Source organism: Aspergillus versicolor (assembly GCF_001890125.1).
Source record: "Aspergillus versicolor CBS 583.65 unplaced genomic scaffold ASPVEscaffold_1, whole genome shotgun sequence".
Lineage (NCBI taxonomy): Eukaryota > Fungi > Ascomycota > Eurotiomycetes > Eurotiales > Aspergillaceae > Aspergillus > Aspergillus versicolor.
The window spans coordinates 4,683,855-4,709,816 of NW_024467524.1; the positions used below are offsets into that span (position 1 = coordinate 4,683,855).

At 50.8% G+C, this 25,962-nt stretch overlaps 10 protein-coding genes across 10 annotated transcripts; 4 read left to right on the forward strand and 6 right to left on the reverse strand.

Annotated features, from left to right (window-relative positions):
- Positions 1-1,098: 1,098 nt before the first annotated feature.
- Positions 1,099-3,627, reverse strand: ASPVEDRAFT_122568 (nitrogen permease regulator 3 family protein; the record flags this gene model as incomplete). Its single annotated transcript, XM_040806000.1, has 2 exons — positions 1,099-2,504; positions 2,559-3,627. 2 exons carry the CDS (start codon positions 3,625-3,627, stop codon positions 1,099-1,101), a joined length of 2,475 nt encoding a protein of 824 aa, XP_040663335.1.
- Positions 3,628-4,898: 1,271 nt separating this feature from the next.
- Positions 4,899-7,745, forward strand: ASPVEDRAFT_120161 (Kha1p; the record flags this gene model as incomplete). The annotated part of the gene is made up of 4 exons (XM_040805771.1): positions 4,899-5,006; positions 5,057-5,473; positions 5,542-6,204; positions 6,267-7,745. The coding sequence occupies 4 exons, from the start codon at positions 4,899-4,901 to the stop codon at positions 7,743-7,745; spliced, it is 2,667 nt and encodes an 888-aa protein (XP_040663336.1).
- A 298-nt stretch (positions 7,746-8,043) lies between these two features.
- ASPVEDRAFT_36997 (uncharacterized protein) lies at positions 8,044-8,871 on the reverse strand. Its single transcript, XM_040811352.1, has 4 exons — positions 8,779-8,871; positions 8,634-8,668; positions 8,357-8,471; positions 8,044-8,264 (listed from the first exon to the last, which is right to left on the reverse strand). The coding sequence occupies exons 1-4, from the start codon at positions 8,826-8,828 to the stop codon at positions 8,156-8,158; spliced, it is 309 nt and encodes a 102-aa protein (XP_040663337.1). The 5' UTR covers positions 8,829-8,871; the 3' UTR covers positions 8,044-8,155.
- A 240-nt stretch (positions 8,872-9,111) lies between these two features.
- On the forward strand, positions 9,112-10,389 carry ASPVEDRAFT_36998 (GFA family protein). The gene is made up of 3 exons (XM_040811353.1): positions 9,112-9,234; positions 9,437-9,616; positions 9,706-10,389. Exons 1-3 carry the CDS (start codon positions 9,227-9,229, stop codon positions 10,007-10,009), a joined length of 492 nt encoding a protein of 163 aa, XP_040663338.1. The 5' UTR covers positions 9,112-9,226; the 3' UTR covers positions 10,010-10,389.
- A 1,789-nt stretch (positions 10,390-12,178) lies between these two features.
- ASPVEDRAFT_121591 (phosphatase PAP2 family protein) lies at positions 12,179-13,430 on the forward strand (the record flags this gene model as incomplete). The annotated part of the gene is made up of 4 exons (XM_040805900.1): positions 12,179-12,282; positions 12,351-12,520; positions 12,575-12,865; positions 12,937-13,430. The coding sequence occupies 4 exons, from the start codon at positions 12,179-12,181 to the stop codon at positions 13,428-13,430; spliced, it is 1,059 nt and encodes a 352-aa protein (XP_040663339.1).
- Positions 13,431-13,653: 223 nt separating this feature from the next.
- ASPVEDRAFT_49557 (vacuolar protein sorting family 37 protein) lies at positions 13,654-14,448 on the reverse strand (the record flags this gene model as incomplete). Its single annotated transcript, XM_040814182.1, has 2 exons — positions 13,654-14,140; positions 14,192-14,448. The coding sequence occupies 2 exons, from the start codon at positions 14,446-14,448 to the stop codon at positions 13,654-13,656; spliced, it is 744 nt and encodes a 247-aa protein (XP_040663340.1).
- Positions 14,449-14,707: 259 nt separating this feature from the next.
- ASPVEDRAFT_37001 (ankyrin repeat protein) lies at positions 14,708-15,753 on the reverse strand. The gene has a single exon (XM_040811354.1). The coding sequence runs from the start codon at positions 15,601-15,603 to the stop codon at positions 14,941-14,943; it is 663 nt and encodes a 220-aa protein (XP_040663341.1). The 5' UTR covers positions 15,604-15,753; the 3' UTR covers positions 14,708-14,940.
- ASPVEDRAFT_37002 (tRNA ligase) lies at positions 15,674-18,733 on the forward strand. The gene has a single exon (XM_040811355.1). It carries the CDS (start codon positions 15,887-15,889, stop codon positions 18,533-18,535), a length of 2,649 nt encoding a protein of 882 aa, XP_040663342.1. The 5' UTR covers positions 15,674-15,886; the 3' UTR covers positions 18,536-18,733.
- A 496-nt stretch (positions 18,734-19,229) lies between these two features.
- Positions 19,230-20,752, reverse strand: ASPVEDRAFT_120083 (putative Golgi traffic protein SFT2; the record flags this gene model as incomplete). Its single annotated transcript, XM_040805766.1, has 4 exons — positions 19,230-19,382; positions 19,770-19,920; positions 20,148-20,268; positions 20,527-20,752. The coding sequence occupies 4 exons, from the start codon at positions 20,750-20,752 to the stop codon at positions 19,230-19,232; spliced, it is 651 nt and encodes a 216-aa protein (XP_040663343.1).
- Positions 20,753-24,489: 3,737 nt separating this feature from the next.
- ASPVEDRAFT_300823 (uncharacterized protein) lies at positions 24,490-25,282 on the reverse strand. Its single transcript, XM_040810314.1, has one exon. The coding sequence runs from the start codon at positions 25,048-25,050 to the stop codon at positions 24,598-24,600; it is 453 nt and encodes a 150-aa protein (XP_040663344.1). The 5' UTR covers positions 25,051-25,282; the 3' UTR covers positions 24,490-24,597.
- Positions 25,283-25,962: the final 680 nt, after the last annotated feature.

A 25,962-nucleotide genomic window follows, 5' to 3' on the forward strand; every position in this document is an offset into this window, starting at 1 on the left:
CTATGGAGTCATGAAATTCTCCCAAGTTACTCCTCAGAAGCCACGATGAGACATCCGCGTTCACAAGCTACATAACGGGAATACTACCTCAGTCACGTACTGGCCCTAGTTTTTCGACTATCACTGCACCATTTCGGCCGGTCCTCCCGAGGTCTTTTGTTTTCCCTGTTTGACTAACAGAATACATGCATATCCGACATTATTATTAACCACGGCCGTAACCCCTCCCATCAAAAACCACGCATCTGCGGAGTATTGCTGATTAGGCATTGGGCAATAGAGGGGCAATGTCTTGACACTTTATATTGATATAATCCCATCGCGTACAGTGTTCGTAGTATTTACATGAAGATTTGCTACTCGCCACTCCCTCATTGACCGCACCACCGCGCCACAGCTGCGGCAGTTGGCTCTGGTGCCATCCCAACGTCTCCAAATCGTGCCATCTTCGGTTTCTTGGCGCTGCCAATGCAAAGAACCGAGTCCAGGTCCACAGGTTCGTGAGAATTGCCACAAATGCAGACAGACGAACTGTTCGTTCGATTATGAGGTGTAACTCGACAATGCTATGGGATACAGATTTTCATAATCTTGAAACAAGACTTCCCCTGCTGCTTGTTCGTGCACTCCAAGCAGTTCCCTGCAAGGGAGCACGTGACAGCCGCCTCATTCCGTGAAGGTTCCCGGCGCCTGCCGTTGGCCCATGAATAAGGACTGATAATCTAACGTTTGCTTACGGCTGTGGGCTGATGTTGTAACTGTACCGAGGCTAGTTACGCAGGGGCTAAACCTCTCCAGGTCGAGCAATTGTGGCCCTCGACCGAATCCATAGACCATAATATCCGTCAAAGCGAAATTCTTAACCCATTCCGCGTAGTCCATAATAATAGTGTGGAGGCGCTTGAGAATTGTTAGGGCTGGTTCTCGGCGTAACAATGACATCGGAAATCTTCGGATGTCTCCAATCCTGAACCGGACAACGCGGACAACGCTTCTGCGGTCGAAAGGCCCGATATATCACGTGCGGCTTTTCTTCCTGACGATCCGAGATTCCAAATCCCGAGTTCTCGAATTGCTACCCGGAAGAGCAAAATGCCACTACCAGTGTCTGAAGGAGACCAAAACTTGCTCCCTAGTATCCAACTCGATAGTCGATTGCCCAGTTACGAATCCTAGGCGGACTAGTGTCTGCGATACCAGTTTGCGCTTCAGATTCTCTCGAATTGGGATCTTTTCTAGAGCGTCGTAGCCATTGAAGTATTTAACCAAGATTGGCCAGGCGCTTTTCAGCGAACCTGTAAGGACTGGGGCTGCGGAGTGGCCACCTGGTGCATCGGGGCCGCCTTGTTCCCCGTCGGCAACGGCATCCGTGGTATGATCGGGGAATCGTGCTACAATCTCATCCAGCCACCGGGATTCCAGGGGAGAGGCTTTGTGAGGCAATATTATCAGGGAAGATGTTGTCAGCGAAGCCTTCTGGTCGAGCAGGGAATGCGACAAATCAAATCCAGTGTCCGCTTTGTAGCGATTCGGCATGGGTGTTTCATCCCCGCTGCCGTGGCTTGCAAGTGAAGACGAGGAAGACGACGAACCGTCGTCCATATCACTGCCTTCAAGTTCACCCTCCTCGGCAGACTTCCCCTTGTCTGATACGGCCGACGAAGGTCTACCCCTGCTCAGGTACTTGTCTACCTCCTCTCGACGAATGGCCAGCTCAACGGCCATTTTCACTTCGGGGGTCACTTTTACTCTCGCGAAAGATCGAAGTTGGGTGACCCAGCCGCCGCGGAGTAGCCATGCTAATATAGCAAAATATGTAGCTTTGTGATCCTTACTTGGTATAAAGTTTCCATAAGGCCTTGGTGTTCCACTAAGAGCGGATAACATCTTCGGCAGACTGGGAAGAGTGGGAAACGCGAGTCTATAAGCGGCCGACGCGACTTCCAATTTGCTGAGATCACAGTTCGGAGATACAAAGTAGGTATCCCGTTGGTGGAGCGGGGGAATTGCACGAGCCCTTCTCCAGTAGACCAGGTGACTGGCTAGAAACTGGATGGTAGGTAGGGGTATACCGGAGGACTGCGAGATCTGGATGAATGACTTCGTTGGGGTAGAGCAGCGGATATAGTGAACAAGGGGCGCAGCTAAAGTCCCCCCGGCCGCTTCCACATCTTTGATTATGCTTGCCTCATTATCTAGCAACAGTAAGGCGAAGTTCTTGGCTAACACTTGATGAGGTGTGATGTTTGGGTCCGTCATGGGTTCATCCACGGGGCTGATGCTATCTGCGGTTGTAAGCCAAAGTCCCGGGTATGCAGGGTCGTTCTGCCCGGGGAGATATGGTGTAGAGGTTAATGGCGGAATCTGTAGGGAGAGTGACACATCCGGGCTTAACGTGAGCGAGGAAATCTTTGAAGCTGATATGCTGGTAAATAGGGTGCAAATCGCTCTTGCAAGAGACGACTGGTTCACTAAGTCCGAGTACAAGTTGTTGAGTGAGGTTCCTATAAAAACGATTGTTAGCTGTGGTTAACAAACTGTGGGGGTCGGTGGCATACTCTTCTCTTTTGCCTTCTCCTTGATGTGAAGGATATGTTGGGATTCATTCCAGACATAGTTTGTCCGGGATTGCTCCCATTTTAACGCCTTGGTAAATTTCTTGATGATATTGTCGTATACCTCCCGAACACGCATCGAATATTCTAGCGGTGGAGGGTCAAGGACGAAGACAACGTTGAACATTGTCATCGTATCCTTGTCATCGGGATCTACAGAGTCGCTGCGCAAATTTAACGACCGGTTGCTACCCGCGGATGCCAGTTGAGGTCTGGGTGGAACGGTTGAGTGCGGACTCAACGTCTCTGTTGATGCCGCAATCATTTCCACACCATCATCCTGTGAGTCTTCTGCGGTCTCATTATGTCCAAACTCCCCTCCCTCCCATTCTGCGCGCTGCTTCCTCTTCTTCTTCCGTTTTTGTTTCACCCAATTTCCGTCCTCACGAAGAAAAACTGGCCATCCAACGAAAGCAAGGTCGTTTATACCGAGCTCAAAACGTCGTTTATGCCACGAGCGTGATGGACTCAAGAGCTTCTCCCATACATCTACCGGGAGTCCTAGTATAGATTCCAACGGAACACGATTTGGGCTTTCCGCTCCTCTCGATCGATCCTCTTGTCTATCAGAACCGGCACCGGAATCGTTCTCAGCATCGGAGTGAGCACCACGCTTTTTCAGGTGCGACTTGGAGGAAGTAATGGACCCTGGTCTTTCACCACCTGTTGTGGATGAGTTGGAAAGATCATCAACCCCAAGATTGCTCGACCTTCGAGTGTTTACGTTGCTCCCTGCGATGTGGCTGGTTTGAATGTGAGTTTGGCTCTGAGAATCGTCTTCATCTTCGTCGGAACTCGAGTGGCTGTCGTCACTGGAACTCGAGTCGTTGCCCTTCGAACTTTGTCTGCTTCTGGACCGTGAGGAGCGCCTTGGTTTCGCTGGGGTTCGTAAAGGATTATCGGTGAGGGGCTTGGGAGGGTAATGGAACACGAAACGAGGCCCAGCACGAGAACGGGCGATCAGGACGATGGCAACCAAGCAAGGGTCGGGAGGGCGTGCAATGGACGACATCTGAGAAGCTGGTCATTTGGTGGTGAGAGAGCTGGCGTGGAGCTTGGACGGAGAAAGTCTGCCCGCCGGTCGGAGCTATCGCTTCCCCGCATCTGACGAACCCACCACCGACAGTGCATAACTGTCAACAGCTTGAATATCCAGCCAATATTAACTCATTACTTTTGTTTTTGACAAGGATCCATATGTATTATCCCAGTGGGGAATAAAATGCGATATGAGTCATATTTGAACCTAGTGTGCTAGAGTTTGGAGCTTTTGTAAGATGGATTTGTTATAGCTGCATCCCAGCTTCTCTCTGCGAATCCCGAAGCGGAGATTTCGGTGCCAATCATGGGCACTCTGCAGAGATGGATCTCGATTGGCCCACGGGCATTGTACCATTTGGCCCATTATGATGTTCCAGCAGATTTCCGATATGACATCTAACGGTGCAAGCTTAGAGGCGATCTCGCACCCCAAAGTTTCAGTTCTTCGCTGAATGCGGTCGTCAGCAGCCATGCGATAGCTCCCTTCTACACAGCTTGGGGTCCTCATTCCCCCGACAATGTTGATTATGCTGTCACATTATCGTGCATTCGAGAGGCCCGGGATCGAAGTACAGCAGCTGAGCACTCAAAATTCGATAGTCTCCCCACGCTCAGTCCAGGTCAGAATAGGGTTCCTTTGGCGTTGTCGGACCGGTAAGCGTGGACCAAGGTAGCGATTGGGCGGCCCAGCATAACAAAGATCTCAGGTGGGCTCGCTAGCTTCTCGTCCAAGCCTCTCAAGACTGGCTCCTCAACACCCTGTTGGATCGTGTCCGCAGTGGCTTAAATCGCTTCTGGGGAATGGTCAGATGCTTCCACCATTTTGTCCTCTTATTTCCCCCCAGAACGTTCGTCTCTGGTGAAGGATGGAATGACGCAAACAGCAGTGCATCATCCGACCATCTCCCAAGTCAGAACCTAACAAGTGATGCCTGTGAACTTGAAGGATTTCCCCTCTCAGAAGATAATTCATTGACTCCTTGAAGTTGGGTTCTTCACCTTGACACTGATAGTGACAGTGAAACTGCTCTCTCCACGCCAACCACGTGGGCCCCGCTTGTTAACGGCTGGGGTTGGTCTATACCGCGCCCAGTTGTCCTTGTCCTTGTGCTCAGTGGCTCATTGGCCCTGGTAATATAAGACTCGACGTCCCGCTTCTCTCTTCATCCTTCGCTTATCTTTCTTTTCTCCCTTGCCCTCGCCGAACCTGCGCAATCAGGCGCTCTCGGTCTCTCTCAAACAATGGCCGACAATTCGACGAACCGGGTAGCCCCCCAGGGTGGTATCCTTGAGGGCGGTAATCCGTCGCATTATGATCCCAAAAACCCAATTGTTATATTCATTATCCAAGTTGGTTTTATCTCTCATGGAGTGATCTTGCCATTCTGATCTGCAAACAGGCCTTCATAATCATTGTGCTCTGCCGTCTGATTCATTGGCCTCTTTCCAAACTCCGCCAGCCTCGCGTCATCGCGGAAATCATTGCCGGTATCATACTTGGGCCGTCCGTGATGGGTCGTGTACCGGGGTTCACCGAATCGATATTCCCCGACGCTTCGATTCCAAATTTGACTCTGTTCGCGAACGTCGGTCTGGTCCTATTTCTATTCGTTGTCGGTCTCGAAACCAATCTGCGATTTCTTGTCAGTAATTGGCGGGTGGCTGGCAGCGTCTCTGCTGCTGGCATGATCCTGCCGTTTGGGCTGGGTGCTGCTGTTTCTTATGGCTTATACCACGAGTTCCGGGACGATGATGGCGTGAAGCCGATAGACTTTGGTACCTATCTACTTTTCATCGGTATCGCCATGGCTATTACTGTAAGTCCTTTGCCTCCAGAGGTTTTTCTAAACCCCGGCAAGTCTGATCTGACTGGTCATCAATCTAGGCATTCCCTGTCCTGTGTCGTATTTTGACCGAGTTGAAGTTACTTGGAACAAATGTTGGAGTCATTGTGCTCTCCGCCGGCGTCGGCAACGACGTTGTTGGCTGGGTATTACTTGCGCTCTGTGTTGCTCTTGTTAACGCTGGCAGCGGCATTACGGCACTGTGGGTATTACTCGTCTGTGTTGGCTACGTCGCATTCTTGATTATAGTCTTCCGCCCACTGTTCTTACGCTTCCTCAGCTACACCGGAAGTTTGCAGAAAGGACCAAGTCAATCAGTAGTCACAATTACGATTTTGATTGCCCTAGCGTCTTCTTTCTTCACCCAGGTGATAGGGGTTCATGCCATTTTTGGCGGTTTCCTGATTGGCCTGCTCTGCCCTCACGAGGGAGGTTTCGCTATCAAGCTGACCGAAAAGATCGAGGATCTCGTCGCCGCGCTGTTCCTGCCGTTATACTTTACGCTTTCCGGTCTTCAAACGAACTTGGGACTTCTCGACACGGGAATCGTATGGGGCTATGTCGTCGCTGTGGTCGCCATCGCATTTATTGCTAAAGTGGCCGGAGGTACACTCGCATCAAGAGCCTGTGGCCTTCTCTGGCGGGAGTGCTTTGCTGTAGGAGTTCTTATGAGCTGCAAAGGCCTGGTGGAGCTTATTGTTTTGGTATGTTATGACTAGGGTCACGACCCTCTTTACATATACCGCGATGCTAACTACACGCTTAGAACATCGGATTACAAGCGAATATCCTGAGCACCCGAACTTTCACCATTTTTGTGGTCATGGCACTTATAACAACTTTTGCGACTACCCCTCTAACCACATATATATACCCGAAGTGGTACCAAGATAAGGTCGACCGGTGGCGCCGCGGTGAAATCGACTGGGAAGGAAACCCCATTCAACCTGGTGAGCGTAGTGACAGTGTCACTGCTGCCAAGGAGAAGCTAGAGTCTCATACTGTTCAAAGACTTCTCGTTTATCTACGGCTTGATGGTCTTTCTAGTATCTGTACACTGGCCGCGCTCCTTGGACCAAACCAACCTCCAAGTCCGAAAGTACATCCAGAGAAAGCTCAGAACGACGCAAGATCACCCGAGCCAGCAGCTGAAGAGTCTGCTGCTAGCGAAATACACGAAGATTCATCCCTCAAAGTCCATGGGATTCGCCTAGTGGAACTCGGGGATCGAGAATCTAGTGTAATGAAGGTGTCAGAAGTTGAAGACTATTCCTTGTGGGATCCAGTCATTAATACCTTCCGTGCATTCGGTCAATGGCATGACATTTCTATTCTGGCTGGAGTTTCGGTGGTTCCTGAGCATTTATATGCAGACACCGTCCTTGGGATGGCCCACAAAGATACCACAGACCTCCTTCTCATCCCATGGAGCGAGACCGGCGCCTTGAGCGAACACCAAGGAGGCCTCGGCATGGATGAGCAAAATCGCTTTTCCAACGGGCCCTATACTGATTTCGTATCTAACATTCTAAACCAAAGCTCCTGCAATGTCGGTGTTCTTATAGAGCGCAGCACGTACACTAGCAACGCCAAAGGTCGGCCTACTATCGAACGAACCATGAGCGCCAGAAGCATCGGAAGCGCAGTCTGGAGTCGCCCCGCGGCCGCACGCTCTCACCATATCGTTCTACCCTTCTTTGGAGGAGATGATGACCGCTATGCTCTCAAATTCGTTCTCCAATTAGCACAAAACGACCAGGTCACGGCTACCATTATCCACATAGATTTACCCGTGGAGGCTCCAAAAATAACAGCCAACGTCTCTGCCTGGTCCAAGCAGCGCGAGTCGTCCTCAAGTTCCCAGCCCGATAACTTCGAAGAGGCGACTGATGCCGTTATCTTCGCCACGCTCCGCGACTCGCTGCCGGATGAGCTCTCATCCCGCGTTATTTTCAAGACCGTCACACCGGCCAAGGATGGCTCCAACGCCGGTGTCCAAACCGCCATTGAATGTGTCAAAGACGAAATGGCACAGTCGGCCTCTAAACCCGGGAATATCACCGTCGTCGGACGGCGCAACACCCGCGTGGACCAGACGCCGGAAGTTGACGCACCGTCTTCTGAAGAGGTCGGGATCGATGCCCGGGGTGCTTTGGGTGCTGTTGCACAGGCAATGGTGCGCACCGAGAATAGAACTGTCGGCAATGTACTTGTTCTTCAGGCGGCTGCCTCCTCACATGACTAGGCTGGGTTTTTGCTTGCGTGGTTTGCTTGCTTACTTGTTTCTCTATATACCTCACTGTCTTTTTGTTGTTTGGAATGATATTGGTATGAGTTAGGATACCATTTTGACTAGCGAAGAATACATGCATGGCCAAGTCTCATGGCAGACTTGCATCGAATCGATATTATTTCTACAAAGCTCTGTACGGTCTTATTAATTCATCAAAGCCTATATCCGTAGTGCGCAAGAGAAAGGCAAAGTAGAGACATCATAGCTCATCATATACAAAAAGAGCATAAGCCCATGGAAATATAGTATACAGTAAAATAGTGTACAGTCAATTGCAACCCAGGTCCGTTCTATGCGCATGTCAATGGCCTGGTAGATACCTATATCTCGCCATTAAACATTCTATTCCCGCAGTAAATCCACTAACTCGAACTTGAACTCGAACTCTGCCCTTGCCCCGTCCCGCCCCCTTCTTTATCCTTCTCAAACACAAGCCCTAGATTCTTAAAGTCGTCCGGCGCCATAAGATTCCTATACAAATATCGGGCCGTCAATAACCAAGACTCATGCCGTTATATAGGGAATAGGAAGGAAAAGAAAGGAAAGGAAAAGGGTGGACGCACTTATCCATCCGACAAGCTAGGTATCCCTTCGCTAACCGCCGGCACTCGTCGTCGTTTACGCCGCGCTGCAGCTTTAGACATTTGAGGTAAGACTGGATGAGGTGTTTGCATTCGCCTAGATTGCGAGAGCGAGTTAGAGGGCGTTGTTTTGTTATGGGATGAGGGGGAGGGACTGGTGGTCAATGGTTGCGCTTAGGGGTGGTTCGGAAGGTTGGAATATGGTGTTTGTGTCTTTGGGATGAGGCGGTTTCAAAGATTTAGATAGAGAAAATCGTACCATCATGATCGAGAGGGAAGCTCCCTCGCTCGGGACTATAAACGTGAATCAGTTAGTCGTTCGATTGGCAAGATTTAAAAGGATGGGATGATCTTTTGGTCTGGGATGGACTGGCGGAGGTTGCAAATTGGGAGACTCTACTCACGGCGTAGGTTTAGTATTAATCGCGCCACCACCAGGACCTCCGAAGCTCATTTTGCAGTTGATATAGTCGGATTTGTGAAACGTCACTCTTGAGTCTTGGAATTGAGATTATTATCGCGATAGAGTATCGTATGCCGCGGAGACAAACCATACAAACCAAACAAACACAGTTAAACAAACCATGCAAACCATAACACTGCAGTTCAAACGTCAGATGTATGTCAAAGCCTCCAATCAAAAATGCAGGATTGACCCCTCACCTGAGCGTCGGAAGGACGTCGGCAGATGGGCGGAAGGTGGAAGTAGAATTGTTATGTTGGGGGTATATATATGACGTTTGTTGCACTGGTCTTCTACATTTGAATTCAATTCCATACAAAGCTCAGAAGTAACTTTCGAAACAAGACCAAATAAACTTGTCGATCTGCATCAGCCGCTTCGAATTCAATATGCCTCTGTACGTTGATCCACCCAAGTACTTTGTTGCCAGTTATGCCAGCCACCCGAGTACCTTGAGGAATCGCCTCGACGAATAACCTCATCTCTACCCAATGACATTGCCTCTTCTGTTTCTTTGACATAAGCCACCAAACATTGGGGATCGAATGGAGTAAATCGGAAGCATAAAAATATTGTCTAACTACCAAATCACCGTCCAGAAAACTCGAAGGAAGCTGCCAATGCGGCGAAGTCGAATTCAGTCTCGACTCTTCAACCCCAGTCCCCTACCAGCTCTGCGCGTGCAGCATCTGCCGCAAGATCGGTTCTTATGTCGGTGCCGTGAACTTGGGCGGGATCGCGGATAGCTTGAAGATCAAGAAAGGGGAGAAACTGATCAAGTGCGTCACATCATACTCCATTATTCATTCCATTGCCTTCTGTTCGGGTAGTAGTACAACACTGGATGGATGGAGCTAACGGTGCACAGGAAGTATAACGCTATAAAAGCGCGCGGCACAAAGGACGAGGCCAAGTGCTCGTCTGAGCGGAACTTTTGCTCCGACTGTGGGACTATGCTCTGGCTTTGGGACGGTACTTGGCCTGAGCTGATTCATCCGTTTGCGTCGGCGATTGATACGGACCTGCCGGTTCCTGATGAAATGGTCTGTATCTTTGAGGACTCGAAGCCGGCGTGGGCCAGGTATCCCGAGGGGAAGAAGCAGGTATACAAGCAGTATCCGACAGAGAGTTTGGAAGATTGGCACAAGAAGCATAACTTGTTCTACGAGTAACCCAGTGATCTCTTGGTCAGTGGTATTTACGTTTTATGAGACAAATATTCAGACGACAAATCAAATTGCATTGTTCTATATGACTTGAACTATTCGAGTGGTTAGCAACGGAAACACAATGGCCGGTTGCAACGCTCAGGAAGTGACAAGACATCAGTTCTCCAAGGTGAAAAAGAAGTTTCTTCAAAGTGTATTCAGAAAAAACAGCAATTAAAGAAATCATCATCAGAAATTCAACAAGACAAGAAGGCTACTCACTCTTTGCGTACGAATACGGTCATGCTACGTTGAGTATACCGAGTGCTAGTAGTCGACCAGTCAGCATGCAGTCACAACACGAAGTGCGTGTATGAAGTGATCAAATGTCAACTAATGTCAGGCTACAGAATTAGCGTCGCTCCATAGTTAAAATGGTAGGATGGGGGGACTAACCTCATTAAATCAGATTTTTGTATGTTAATGTTCATTTCCAACACATAGTGCGGATCAAACAGTGTGAATAAACAGTTCATCATAAGATGTTGACTGGATATGGTGCTGGGATATGCAGGGCAGAGACAGTACCTATAGTCGACAGTTAGAATGGCTGGCAACTAGGTACTGAGCATCCGTAGACAAAGTGCAAAGACTCAGGTGACGAGTTCTCAACAAGCAATACAACACCCAACACCCGCGAAGTTTGTACGCTTCGCTGTTTATGGATGAGGGGAGATGCAGTATTATGTCCGCCCGTTCGTTCAAGGTATCTTCATCGAGGAAAGAAGAGCTGGAAAACAAGATGGTATTTACCTAACAAGACTGTTAGTCAGGGCTCGTTCACCAATGTAGTCAAATAGAGCAAAGGTGAAGATGGTGGTCAGACAAGGCTGAAACTTAAAGTAAGACAGATTCCACATGGTGATTAAGTTTGAGGAATGCCTATAGCGTGTCGAAGAATCATCATACCAGGGGAGGGGAGTGATAGAAAACTTGTTCAGCATACCTTTTACAATGTGTTTTGCGGTCCGGCAAAGTTGTCCTAGTGGTATTACGAAAACTAAACAATAAATGTTAGCCACTGGTTCAGCGGACGCCGAATGCATGAATTGCAGTTGGCTGTCTTGCGAATCAGAGTAATTCTAGAGACTTTGAAATGGTCCTTCATGTTTTTTTCGGCCGTGGATATCCTGTTAAGGAATTCATCCTGGAAGACGGGAAAGTCGACAAGGAGAAAAGAATATACTCACTGAGAATTTAAGTCAATGGGTCTCTTTAGCAATCGCCATCATGAGAGATTGCCAAAGACATGTTGTTGAAGCAAGCACCGAGTTGGTGTTGAAGCTGCAAGCTTTGCAGATGGAAAAAAAATTGTTGTGGGTGCCAGCTTATTTAAACACCTGTGACGCTAACTACGGTAGCCGAATACTTCAACTACGCTGTTTGACAACAAAGCAAACTTATGCCTTAGGCGGCAATATGCTTTGCTTTGTTTCGTGGCCTCAGGCACAGAGGAAGGGAAGCCCCCGTCGCCTCAAATGCATCTGCCCACCGAGACCCACTGAGTAACCGGGCAGGACAGAATCTGGGTTGCAGAATTATCATTGGTACGGAAGAAATCTTGGTCGCCTGGCAGTAACGGCGATTCCACTAAACACGAGGAAATAGTATACAAGCGCCACAGCAGCCCCAAGAATTCGGCGATCTCACTAGCTCGGTACAGGGGTTCGACTACGACGTATAGAAGGTCTCAATCAAATCAGCTCCTTTTAGGTCGAATAAGTAATTTAAAATTGTCGATTTAAATTTTGAATCAAGCTATTATTACATCATAAACAAACAACCCTTGAAGAATGCGGGCCAGGCTCATAACTAAAAACCAGGGCATGCGTCAGCTTATCCTGACTCGGGTCTCGTGCTGGAGATGATCGTTTATTCGTCTGAGTCCGGATTCTTGGAATGACCCAGCCAAGAGGAGATCGGCCTCCGAGCCACAAACAGCCAAACTTACTTTAAGGAGTCGAGGAGGTTTCGCCTTGGTCCCGTCGGCATCCCATGCTCCCTGTCCCAGCGCTTAACATCCCCGTCGGCCCATGGCTCGAGCTTGACTTTATTTTCACCTCGATTCATTTATAAATCGCGCTCGTTGAGAACATCAAGCAATAGCAGACTTATACTTCTGATAACATTGCGATGGTGCTCTCACAAATCAAGGCGTTCCCCGCCCTGTCCAGAGGGCACGCGAGCTTCACCGTCAGCGTGTTCCTCTCGTACATCCTCGATTGGATTCTCATTGTGTAAGTATCGAACGTTATACACAGAGCCATATGGTATAATTGAAATTAACATTAATCCCAAATTCCAGCGGCGTCGCTCTAATCGGCTATGGCTTCCACCGCGTCGAGCCAAATCACATGCCCTTCTCTCTCGACAACGTGGACTTCTCGTACCCATACACCGAGGATGAAACCGTCAGCTCTGGCGTTATGGTCGTGGTCTCGCTTGTTGCACCGGGTGTGCTCATTGCGCTTTTGTGTCTACTCTTCACACCGGGCACTTCTATCGACGACTCCGCGTCGCGCGCGCTAGTTTGGCGACGCAAGATTTGGGAGTGGAATGCTGGTTGGCTCGGACTGGCGCTGGCTTGCGCCAGTGTTTTCATGGCTACGGAGGGGCTGAAGGATCTCTATGGCAAGCCGAGGCCTGATATGCTTGCGCGTTGTGATCCAGATATTGAGAACATTGCTGCTTACGCGGTTGGTGGGCTAGGACAGAAGCTCGCGGGAGCCCCTACGCTGGTAAGCTGGGATATTTGCAGGAATAAGTCGGACACGTTGAAGATGAATGGGTTTGTTAGCTTTCCCAGTGGGCATTCATCATGTAAGCAACCCCTTTGCGCCAAACACGGGATCAATAGTCCGTATGCAGGAGGCTAACTAACGTTAAAATAGTTGGATTCGCCGGCTTGACATATTTCTCCCTCTGGCTATGCTCGAAGTTTTCGGTCAAGTTTCCCCACCTCGCGCATTCGCCGTTTACCCAGGACTTGCGCGCCCGGGACCGTCTCGCGATCAGAGCCCAGGGCGCTGCGCCGCCGATTTACCTGGTTATCCTCGCCTTTGTGCCGTGGGCAGTTGCCTTCTTTATCTCGGCTTCGCGCTGGTTCGATCACCGACACCATGGCTTTGATATCATCTTCGGCTCTGTTATGGGAATGCTGTTTGCTTGGGTTGCGTTTAGACTATACAGTCCTCCTCTCGAGCGCGGGTCAGGCTGGTCTTGGGGGGCGAGGAGCCGTGATCATGCGTTCTTCAAGGCTATCGGGAGCCCAAGTAATATCGGTGACGATAACTGGTCGAGCTTGAAGGTAGTATCAAGGGAACCGGAAATGACGCAGAACGGCGAGGTCGACCTAGAGAGTGGAAGACGTGATCTGGCTGAATGACCGCGTGCCAGCGAACCATATGGTTGCATATCAAGGTAAAAGCCACTGGGAAATATGGTCAAGTTCATGATGTAACGAGTATCGTGAGGAAATCTTCGGTTTATCCGTCGTATATAATTAGTATATGCAGAATATAATCCTTTTCAAACTGCGCAGCACCATGCCCATCACAGCATCCGATCAATCAATATCCCACAAGCATACGGAACACTGGTAACTTGTATCACCTCCACCCACCAACCCTCCCCTCGTCCCACCTTGCTTTCGCTTCCTTTCGATCCGCCAGCTTTGCGCCCTCTGCCCTGACACGCCTCACCCAATCGGCAACCTCTTTTTCTGTCGCTTTCCCATGATGTTCCTTTTCCAAAAAGCTCTCCTCAACAGCCAAGCAGACGGCATCCTGCTCCGCAATCCCCGCGCCCAACCGCTGATATAGCGCCTTGGGCGACCACGGTGCCAGGGCAGCATCCATCTCGCTTTGCTTTTTCCGCCAGGAAACTTCGAGCGACTGGTGCTGTAGGAGGAGAGTTTCGGTTGATGAGCGGAGCGTTGCCAGTTGGGATTGTAGGTCGAGGAGGTGGTGCGCTAGATCTTGGTTGTAGTTTAGGAGGGTTTGCAGGGTTTCTTGGTGTCTATTGTAGGATGGGTGGGTACTTGAGAGGGCGGAAATTAGGGATGGAGTTTGGAGGATTGTCTGAAGGTCGATTGTCCTGGTTCGTTCGCGTTAGCTAGGTAGAGGAAGAAATGGCGGGGAACTGTACGATTTTTCTTTGATCCCTTCCGGTAGCCAGCCTTCGTCAACTGTTGGTGGTCTTGGAATGTTCGGGGGGGCTGGATTAGATGTGTTTGTCGGAAATTGTCGATTCGTTACGTCCTGTCCATATTGACCTTGTTGGAAGAGCTGTGGTGTAGCTGGTGATGGCGAATTCACTTGGGGTGTGCCACCACGGCTTGCCTCATGGCTGCTGGGCTTCGGCGGTGGGGGTGGAGGTGTATCGGCGTTAGAAGCTGGATTCATTGTGGAGGTTGGTATTGTGGAAATGTTATCAGGGTTGTTGTTGCTTGATGTCAGAGGAAGCGGAGAGGCGGTGATATGCGGGGAGAAGAGTCCAGCACGTGACCCAGGTATAGTTCCAGTTTACGCTTTATTAACAGCCAGTTCCATGTTTAGAGGTTTAATATATAAATAAAAGCATGGAGTAGATCTAAAGAGATATGCAGGAGGCGCGAGCGGATACTACTAATTTTTTTATCAATTGCGATGTAACTTCGGTATGGTCAAGATATATATCGTGAGGATGAAAACTTATGTAGCCATAACAACAAATTGTGTACGACCTAAATTTAAAATCAACAGAAAATATAGACATTCCGTTGACCGGTATTGAGACTATGTTTGAAATTTAAACCAACTGTAAGCGGTACCTGGATGTTGGTGCAGGTCAAGACATTAAATTGTATATACGTTTGGATTCGTCTCTCATGCACGTTTGCCTAACTATAGCAACACTCACTCCATCCTTCTCCGCACATCCTTGTCTTGCGTATTGATATCTGACCCTTGGATTGCATCCATGACAAGCTGCCGAAGCTCATTTTGACTTGCCTCGCTCTGGAAATCCTCCCGAGCAGCAAGCTCGTCAATTCTTCTCTTAAACTCCGGATCCACCTCGCTGGTCCCCGCGCTAGCTTCCTGTTCAGACATTGTCCCCAGGTTCACTTGAAGGTTCGGTGGCAATGGTGGAGCCGGGTTCAGCGCATCGCCGGCCGATAAACTGCTGGACACTTCACCAGGTATGCCGGCTACCTGTCGCAGGTAGGTAGCGACCTCCGGAAAAGAGCCGTCGCCCTCGATAGTTTCTCTGGCCGTCAGACCGTCATCGTTCGTCCGATTGTGGTCAATTCCTAGCTCCTCAATAAGACATTTCGCGATGTCGACTCTCTCCGTTACAAATAGACATGTTTCACTGTCTTCATCCAGCAGGTTCACATCCACATTAAAATCTCGTACAAGAGCACGCAGGAGGTCGATGTGCCCGTAAGAAGCCGCAGCATGGAGCAGAGAGTACCCGTGTTCGTCCTGATTAGATGCGATAGAAGGGTCCGACTTGAGAAGGTCCAGAACGGCAGAAGGGTTGTCCGCAGCGAGAATGTAGGGGTTGGGTTGAGTCATCGCGATCGGCTTATTGGGGCTAAAATGAGTCAAAGAGCTGGCGTCGGAGTCAGACTGCGTCAAAGGAGTCTGTGGAGGAAAAGTGCGTCAAAGAAATGGATACGAAGGCTGGTCTGGACTGTTAATGAGTGTTGGTGGCGGAGCGGAACAAAGGTGATTTTTTTTGGCGTTTGCAGCCCCGCGATAAGAGGTTTATCTATTCAGCCTCTGCTTCCTCCCCGCTATGATTCATACCCTTCACCCGCTGGAGAGCTGTGCCTCCGTGTCATGAGAGTTTTGATTTATGGATTTTCTTAAAACGCATTGCTTCAATCATAGGTTCTTGTTTCGTGCTGTTCTTAATCCTGCTCCCTATCGCACTCCACTCCGCGGCTCGCCCTTCGGTATCAACACAACCTGCCCGCCCATTCGAATCTTTTCTCCCCGCAATATCACCATACGAGGATTTACACAGACTAGACGCATGATGGAGGGTCCCAAGGCGGTCCTGCAGGACAAGCAGGAGGTGGCCGAGATGATTAGAGCTTTGGAAAGTGGCCGAACCCAGAACAAGGGTGACAAGAAGGCCTTCAAGTGCAGGAAGTCCACTTTCATGGTGGGAAAAGCTGGAAACACAGCCGCAGATTCTTGGAAGTTTATGGACTGGGATTACAAGCGTAATGATCTGCCAACTTATGCTCGTGGACTTTTCACTGCGAAGCGGAAAGACGGCACCCCGGAAATTGTCACTCGTGGCTACGACAAGTTCTTCAATGTGAATGAGGTCAATGAGACACAGTGGAGGAACATCGAAAACAACACAAGGGGCCCATACGAGCTCAGTGTGAAAGAGAACGGGTGTATCATATTCATTTCTGGATTGGAGGACGGATCTCTGCTCGTCTGCAGCAAGCACTCAACTGGAGCTCGCCCTGACGTTGCTAGGAGCCATGCACAGGTTGGAGAAGAGTGGATTGAGAAGCATGTCGCATCTGTCGGGAAGTCTACTGCAGACCTAGCTCGACAGCTGCGTGTGATGAATGCCACCGCGGTAGGAGAGCTTTGTGATGACAGCTTTGAGGAGCACGTGCTCGCATACGACCAGGACTCCTCAGGTATCTACCTTCATGGAATCAACTTCAATGTTCCTGAATTCGCGACCCTTTCTAGTTACGATGTGCACCAGTTCGCCGATACGTGGGGGTTCAAGAAAGCGAACTTCGTAGTCTACGATGACCTCGATACCGTCAAGAAGTTCCTCGAGAAGTGCGCCGAGACTGGATCCTGGGATGGCCGGGATACTGAAGGCTTCGTTATTCGATGCAAAATGAGTGAGGGCGGAAAAGGCCCGCTTGAAGACTGGTTCTTCAAATACAAGTTCGAGGAACCGTACCTGATGTACCGACAGTGGCGTGAATGCACCAAGGCGATACTCTCAGGAAAGCCCCCTCGATTCAAGAAACACAAAAAGATCACGGAGGAGTACCTGGCGTATGCTCGCAATCAATTTGTCCTCAATCCGGGTCTGAAGCAACGTTACCAACACAATCACGGGATCATCTCAATGCGCGATGGATTTCTCAAGGAGCGTGGGCTAAACGGAGCTCAAATCATCCAAATGGAGGCCGAAGCCGTCAAACGGGACGTTGTATTGGTACCTGTTGCATCACTAGGATGTGGAAAGACAACAGTGGCCTTGGGTCTAACTAAGCTATTTGGCTGGGGCCATATCCAGAACGACAATATCCCCAAGGGGAAGAATAAGCCAAAGAAATTTGCATTGGATATCCTCAACAGCATGATGGAGAAGCCAGCCGTTATTGCTGACCGAAACAACCACCAGAAGCGCGAACGAGACCAGCTTATGAGCGATGTATCTGTGGCTGCTCCGAACGCTCGCTTCGTCGCCCTCCAATATGTACACGAGCCGAAGGACATGATGCTTCCTGAAATCCGCGAGGTAACGCGCAGACGTGTTCTTGACCGTGGTGACAACCACCAGACTATTCGTGCTGGTACGAAGGACGCCGGCGAGGTCATTGGTATCATGGAGGGATTCCTTAAACGATTCGAAGCCATCGACACCGAACGTGAGCCAGACATGAGCTTTGACGAAGTCATTGATCTTGATGTCATGGCCACCTCTCGCGAGAACCTCGAAAAGGTAGTCAAAGCTCTACATTCTACCTATCCTCAGCTCGTGACTGCGGTCCCGTCCGCAAAGGAGCTCGACGACGCCATCGACTACGCAACAAGCGAGTACAGCGTCGACGTGGACCACAGCGCCTCATACAAACAACCCAAGAACCCCAAACAGAATAAGAACGGCAACAGCCCTGGTCCTTCTGCGATCACCGTCGAGGCGAAAGCCAAAAACATCGAATACTTCGGCATCTCCCTCCCAGCCTCCGAAGTCCTCAACCTCCTTCACTCCCTCTTCTCCCCCGCTACACCCCCCGAGAAAGCCCGCCTCTACCATCAACTCGTCAACTCCCGCCGCGTCCAGCCCGCCTTCCACGTAACCCTCATCCACCGGGCCTCCAAAAAGGACAACCCAGACGTCTGGGACTCCCTCGTGCAGCGATATACCGAGAAAATGACCACAAACCCACCCACCAACCACACAGCCACGCCTTTCCTCGGCCATGCCCGAATCCGCCTCGAGCGTCTCGTCTGGGACTCAAGACTCATGACCTTCGTTGCGCGCATCCTGCCCTCCGAGGAGGCCGAGGACGGCAAGCCCGAGCCCGACTGGGTCTGCGTTAACCCACTGCCCCATGTTACGGTTGGCACTGCGTCGCCGGACATCAAGCCCAAGGAGAGCAATGATTTGCTGCAGCGGTGGTTGCAGGAGGGGTCTGCTCCTGGATCTGGGATCTGGGAGGCCGAGATACCCGGTGTGAAGGTTGTTAATGGGACCGTGGGAGTTACGATGAGTCGTGGGAAGTATTAGTTGAATTGGGTTGAAGCGAGATGTAGGGAGGTGATATGAATTCGATCAAGCGTTAATGGGAATTACTACCTAGCTACAAAGCAATACTTTACTGGAAAAGATCAAAGAAATATCACGACTAAATAATCGACATGATTTATGGTATATTTATTCTACGCTGTATCCGAAACTAGCTCGATGAGTATTACATAGACGAATGAGTATGTGTACCAAATAAGGTCCGACCTGACCGACTGTAACACAGAACGACAACGTTCCAACGGCGCTGCATAACTGTCCCCCCTCGGCTCAAGCTTCTGCTTTTTAGGGGTGTACTACTTAGTACCTACCTAGTGTCCATAAGCAAGTAGGCACTGTGCAACAACAGAATACGGGGACCAAATCAACGACCCAAGTAAGCATAAAACAGTCTATTGATTCATAGGATAAACACGCCCAGTAAGAAGAAAGCAGATCTAATTAATTATACACGATCATTATCTAAGGTGCGCAGTGGCTGAGAAGGCTCTGTACGTATGTCAAACTATTAACAGGTTGATTGTGTTGTTTCTCGTTCATATCGACATATCGTATCGCACGTATATCATATCGTGCCGAGAGAATAGGTCGTAGCGAAGAGTACGCGGCTAGACTGAGGTAGGTTACGCATAGCGAGCCAGGTGATACGGCTTGCGCGTGCGATGGCGAGGCCAAGCTAACTCGTCATCCAAGACGTGACGCGCTGCGCACCGAAGCGACCCATGAATTGCAGGCCCGAGCTGCCCATGGGGAAATAGCTGACGACATACCAGAGGAGGGCGGCGAGTTGGAAGATGGACGAGATGAGGGTGAGCAGGGTGGATTGGAGCTGTGGAGAAAGAGAAGAAAGTTAGCTTCTGGGTGATATGAGACTGGTTCTGGTGCTGTTCATGGGATCTAGGGATTGGAAGATGAGGGAGGGCTAGTTGGTTTAACATCGCCTCCCTGCCCCCACACATCCGGCGGTTTGTTCGGGATTCCCGGCTGCTTCCGGATGACAGAGTACATCAGGCGCCAGTATAAGCAAGATGATGTCATGCGCTGCGCCTTTTTGATATCGATTGTGAGAGGTATCGATGGTGGGTTGCAGGAGGGATTGTCAAGCAGGATTCTTGAATCTCGTCTGCACGTAAATGCATTATATGCAGGGGGTATACATGCACGGCGGGCCGATCCATCGAAAGTCAAGGCGGACGAAAGGCAAGAAGAGACTTACTCCGATAGCAAAATAGAGGGTCAACGCGATGGACCCAAAATAGGCGGCAGTGAAGGGCAAGCGTGATCCGGAGATCAGATGCCTAGCGTAGATTACGGGTCCCATGAGGACCGCCCATGATAGCAGGAAAAGTAACGATCCGACAGACCACCTATTAGAGAGAGACAAACGGTCAGGTCCAGTCCATATTGCCAGGCACAATAAAATCCAAGAAGGGGTAGGTATGCGGCACGGGCTCTGATTTGCCCAAGGCAGTTTCCCAACCACGGCATGACGAACAACGCCGCCCGTGCCTCACGGCGTAGGGGCAAGGGTGTGGTATGAACCAGATAACGTAAAGAAGCGATCAGGCGGGATTTGTAAATAAAGGTGACTTACAGGATGGCGAATTTGCGGGGTTTGATCGAGAGCACTGGGAATAAGAAAAAGCAAATCACGAAGCAGACAGCGGCGCCAAGATTGCATGCAAAGAAGATGAGCATCCGATCCCATCGACTTACTATAAGGGAAAGGATTAGCCTGGCGAGACGCTAAAATAGGAGATCATAGAAACATAAAAAGACGAAAAAGGAAAACGGTAATGTTAAAGCAAGCAGGGAGCGAGACAGGAGCAACTGGGGTTGACAGTGCCATCCTAGGCTACTAGAGAGCTATCCCCCTAAAGCTGGATCGAGCTCTTGTCACCTGGACAGAAAGGCGCAGCGAATGAAACAAGCCTGATAAATCAGATGCAGAGTCATGGGTTCCAGAGACTTACGCGCAAGGAAAGCATCCTCCTCCTCTCGCCGATTAGGAGCAGGTAGGGGAGCTCCTGGGTTTTCGTGTGTGGGAAGTTGTAGATAGCCATCTCCTTGGCCAAAGGGATTATAGGACTGTAACCTCGATAGGAAGGGGGTGGACGAGTTGGTGCTCGCTGTGACATCGCCGTCTCGTCGCGACCAACCCAGTGAGTTCACGGAGTCCCGGAACGTGGTAGATGCCATGACGGGGTTTGCTCTTCGCAACCAGGTCCGGGAGCTCCTGGACTAACGCGGAGAGAGAGGAGAAACAATTCCTTGGCTTGCCGAATATTCCAGTGGGTTTACCAAGTGCACTGGTAGCCACTGTAGCGTGAAACTGGGATGTCAAGCAGAGGGTCGCTGCAGGGACTATGCGCGACGGATACTGGTGTTGGGCGTGCAGATGATCTGCATATATCTTGTAATGGAGGGTTGCCGAGCGTTAAGCAGGCAGAAGAGGATATAGGGCGGAAAGAACACGGGCCAGGTGACTGCTGCGGACCGGCACTAAAGCGGCCCTAAAGGGAGCTTGGGAACGGGCGAAATCTGAAGAAATGTATCGATCGACGGGCTTCTGGGAAGTACCGACCAGCTCGATGACCAGGACAAGCGTGTGATCCCTTCAATGAGAGCTCTACACTATTCAAACTTCAGCCTCGTTACTGGCCGCCTGTTTGCTCCTTCGCGCGATAAGATTCCCTAGCTGTTGGATCGGAGCCAGGATGCGAGGTGACGTCAAGGGTCAAGCAAGAAAGATCCCAAGATACACCGCAACTACACCGTCCTGCGAGCCCACTCACTAGGGCAGAAGCGACAGCCGGCTCTAAACCGAACGAAGCAAATGCGAGAGCTGGGAGGCGAACAGACCAGGTGGGGAGAGCTGCGGAGAAGGTGGAAGGGGGGGTGGGAGTCTGCCTATTCGTCCGGCGTAACGTCAAGGTACTGCGATATCTCGAGGCTGAGACGCTGGGACCGTTTCTGCAGTAGGCTGCGATATTAGCGATTGTGTCATCTGACCGACTTGGAGAACGCAAAGCACAAGAAGAGGAGAGGGTGGGTGGGCGGGCAATGGTGTGTGTGTGAGTGAGTGTGTGAGTGTGTGTGGGCATCGGAAGGTTCAGTTACGAGTCAGAGGCAAAAGGGTGGAGGGGAAAGAGAGACTGCATACCAGAACGCTTTTGGCCAATTCAAATATCTGAGACCGTGGATGTTTTAGCCGCCTTTGAAGCCCTTGATAGCGAGCACTTGCGGAGGTGAAACGGAGAATCCAACGTTCCAAGGTTCACAGAGGCGGTGGACGTTTGGCAGCTGATGAGACTGGGCTAGTCCCAAAATAAAATCCGGCGATCCTGGGCGGGTCCGGGGTCCGAGCAGCAGCCAATAGATAATGGCAGAGCTTCCGCGAGTGGCAGAGCGCATACATTTTATTGGCTAGTTACCCTCCATGTCTGAGACGATTGGAGGGGTAACCACCGCCTTCTGGTTCGGGCCGTGATGCTCAACCGTCATTGGCCCGTCACAGCAGCTGGTGATTGTTCTCTTTCCCCTCCTCCACGAAAACACCATCCCAATGCTTCCCAAACATGCAAGTCAAGCGAGATACGCTAAGCCAACTGCAGGCTGTGCATTACTGGACATTTGGCGGCCATCGCGCGAGCCTTCATCTCGGCAGTCTGTCCCGGCCTCACAGAGCTTGATCTGCTTGTCAGTATGCATGCACGCCGGAGACTAGCAGTTAGCCTGCATATCTGATTGCAGATGCACATGGAGACGGGGACGGAGACGCGGACCATCTCCATTTCGAAGATCTTATCTATCTTCCTCCAATACCATCCTCTTCGCCGTTCCCCTCCTTGCCCCTCCCCACGCTGCAAGAGGACACAAATGGCACAGACGGAAGCGATCGCCCTCTGCATTCCGGCGCATCCTCCAATTCAGTCCACCTGAGCACGGTCCAAGTGGAGGGAGATCACTGCTAGTCTGCTTCTACCCCCCTTATCTTAAGATTGTCGCTATGTCTATCAAGGTATGACAAGCCTGAGTCAAATTTCGGATAACCGAACCTCGTCATACCCGAACAAATTAGCCTGCTGGTCCATTCGCCGTCTCCACGTTACACTGGAGTTGCGGGATAACGCCGTCTACCTGTCCAGTCCGTCGCTTGTAGCCTGCAAGCCCGGCGTTAGAGACGGTTTACAGATACAGAAAAGGCTCGGGTAACTCTCCGCAGGCTCCTGAATCCTGATCAAGCGGGGAATGGACGTAACAGCGGCCCACTGGATGATGCACCTGGGAAACTCCTTGCAGCAACCGTGGATACGCTTGTATCATTATCGATCGCCCCCCATGCACCCCGAACCTTGACGGGACGGCGCGGTCACCAATCTACGGGAGCCAATATGCGTTTCCCTTGTACGGTGTAGACTGTTTCTCCGCCTGGATTGCTTTCTTTTTCTGTGTTCAATAGCTCAGATCATTATAAGAGAAGCTTTTCTCAATGCAACCTCATCCCCAATGTCCCTCCTGTCCCTCCTTGTCTACCAGCCCTAATGAAGTAATGGGTGATTATTGGCGGGCCATCGCGCATTCCCAGCGCCGTCTTCGGCCGCCATCTGACTTCTTCACATTCCTAGCTCAGTTCTATTTCAAATCCCATCTGGCCGATCAGGAAATGATCGCAGGCGCCGAACTCAAGGGCGAAGCTAACTTTACTGACCTCAAAAGCGCGGTGTGGGATCTGGATCAGATACGTAGGCAATCTACTGCGCCACACTCGGTGCTCTACCTATCAAGACTGTTGCCTGGACGCAACGTTTATCGGGAGGCGACATGCTACACACTGCAGACTCACGGACCGCCTTGTGTGCATTGTCTGTGTCCAGCTTGAGGCAACGCTCGGACAGCCTGGGAGACGTCCTGGGGTAGATGATGAAATAGCGCAGCCCTCCTACGTAAACGCCTGTCTCATGGGAGTAGTGGCTTCAGTTCTCACCAGCGACGCCTGTCGGGTGTTGCTTCCAGCACTTGTCGATCTGTTCGCTCTAGTTGCGCTTGTGGACAAATGACGGGCGCTGTTCTCCTCCCTGCTTCCTAATGCAGCCTGCGTCGCTCCTGGTCTCCCACATGGCTCTGCTTTTCCTTGATATCCGTCTGGTCCGGTATGCCAGGACTGAACGGTGGTCAGCAATTCACTTTTTTACCTTTTTCTATTTCCTTTTTCAAGATTTATTTATTTTTATTTTATTTTATTTTTACTTTGCCATAAACTCGTAAAAAAAAAAGCCCATGATGTCATTCTCAAGCCCTTTGTCTGGAATACCTTCGGGCTCTCACGTTCGCTGGTCACTCACCGTAGCGTCGGGATGATCAGGGAGGCAACGGTATGTTTGGACTTTGCCCGACCAGGCAACTGACGCTCCTGGGGTGCCGAAGCAAGTTTTCGAGCCAGGGCGAAAAAAGAGGGTGTGCGGAGGGAAATAAGAAGAAAAAGGCTGACACGAAGTGAGTCATGATGTCGCCTCAGGAAAGCAACAGGTGACAAATATAGCAGTCTAGTAGTACCTGGGCCTGTTCATGGGATGCAGAGTGGATGTTATTCTCCTCCTCCCCTCTGCATGTACCACCCTCCTTGGTGGGTGCGTGAATCCTAACCTTGGACTGAGGTATCTGACCTTTCCTGTCTCTACACCATCGCCATCGACCAACCACGGCCCCTCGTTGCCCTCGTCAACTCTCCCCAGTGGTCCATCTTGACACCCTCCATGTTCGCATAGCTTTCTTGCTAGCTTCAGTGCCACCCCCTTCACCTTTTGTTTCTGGCCGTTTCTGTCCATTTCCTTGCTGGGAAACGAATAACGCGCGTAATTTATGGTAGTTAGCCCTATTAAGCCTCACCCAGTAGTCGATCGACGCCGTGCATGACCGATGCAGTGGTATGTATATCAAATGAGAGGCTCCGCAGTGTGGCTGTCTCAGAGACGCTTATAAAGACTCTAGCATCCCCCGTCGCTCTGACCTGCATGTAATTTCTCCTTTGCTCCGTTTGCCTCTCAAGCACTTAACAGCAAGACGGCTATGCTATCCTTCCCGCAGCTTCTTCGCCCGTTTTGTTGGACTTTTGAGAGATCCGACATCTTCATACACCCGACCTCTTTGTCTCTTTGTCGCTCAAGAGTGGCATAGTGAAGACATCTCTTCACCGCTTGGGCCTTCTCAAGTAAGTATGGTTTGCTATTGCCTGTTATTCGCTCGGTATATGCGACGTTTCTTAGAAAGTCTTGGAAAAACTGGCTCCTCGCTTGCTTCCTTCTACTGTCGGGTCGCTGTTGGGGCCTTCTGGCCATTTGCGACAGGCTGATCTGGCTTGACTTGTTTCGATGACCAGAGCCCGGGCGAACCAACCCTTTTAGGGCACAGACGCTGACATTGTATTCCGAAACAGATAGAAGGACCTGAGCCCTCACATCAATAGCATTTGACATTGGCATTTTCGGTAAGTTCATTTGTTAGTTTCATATTTCGTATTTTCCATTCTTGCCGCACGAGCACTCGCGTGAGGAGAGGATGAGGGGCAGCCCAACCCTTGCTTGGGCCGAAAGGATCCCGAGACCCTGGATGATAGCCTTCACAGACGGGACGGAGTATTACGCCCGCAGCTCCGTCAATAAGTTGTGAAGCCCTGGGGCAGTGACGGGTAAAAACGGCGTTTACTTGTCGCCGGTTCACAGAGAAAGCTGCGCCTTGGATTGTTGCGCCGCGAATTGATTCACGACAACTGTGAGTGACCGCATAGTGCATGCCCCTCACAGCGGGGTTTGGATCGCGCCCTGGGGGGAAACAGTTCGCGGGGGGCGCTTATTCGACGATCCAATTTGCCCAGAAAGGCAGCTCCAGGGCCCCAGCGCGGCGGGCAATCGTGGTTGGGCCGAGGGCGGAGTCTGAGCGGGCATATAAATAAATGCCTGCGAATGATTGTGGGACAGTTGCTCCTTGTGAGGACTGACCGACTGAGCGACTCTGTTTCACCGAATACTGCCGGCCGCGACCGCCCGTGCCTCGATCTCTCCGCTGTTTCAGCTCGACTCAACTGCCACCGCCTCTCTGTCGCAGCCAAATCGATCGACTGCCCCCCACGCTACCTCCAGGATCTCCATCCCTCGAAACGGAGTATATTACCTGTCACTGCCGCTGTCTTGCGCATCGTCATTGCCGCAAGTCGCCTCTGTCGCAATTCGCACCTCGCAGTCGGCTGCAGCGCTCACCGCACCTCCAAGCTGTCAAGGAGACATTCCAGTGCCACCCCGCCTCTCTGCCACTGCCACTGCCACTGCACCCTTATCGACCCATCCCCACGCTCCCATTGCCCTCTTCGCTTACAGCCTCGCCTCCTCGGCTCATTCTCACGCCCTCTCTGA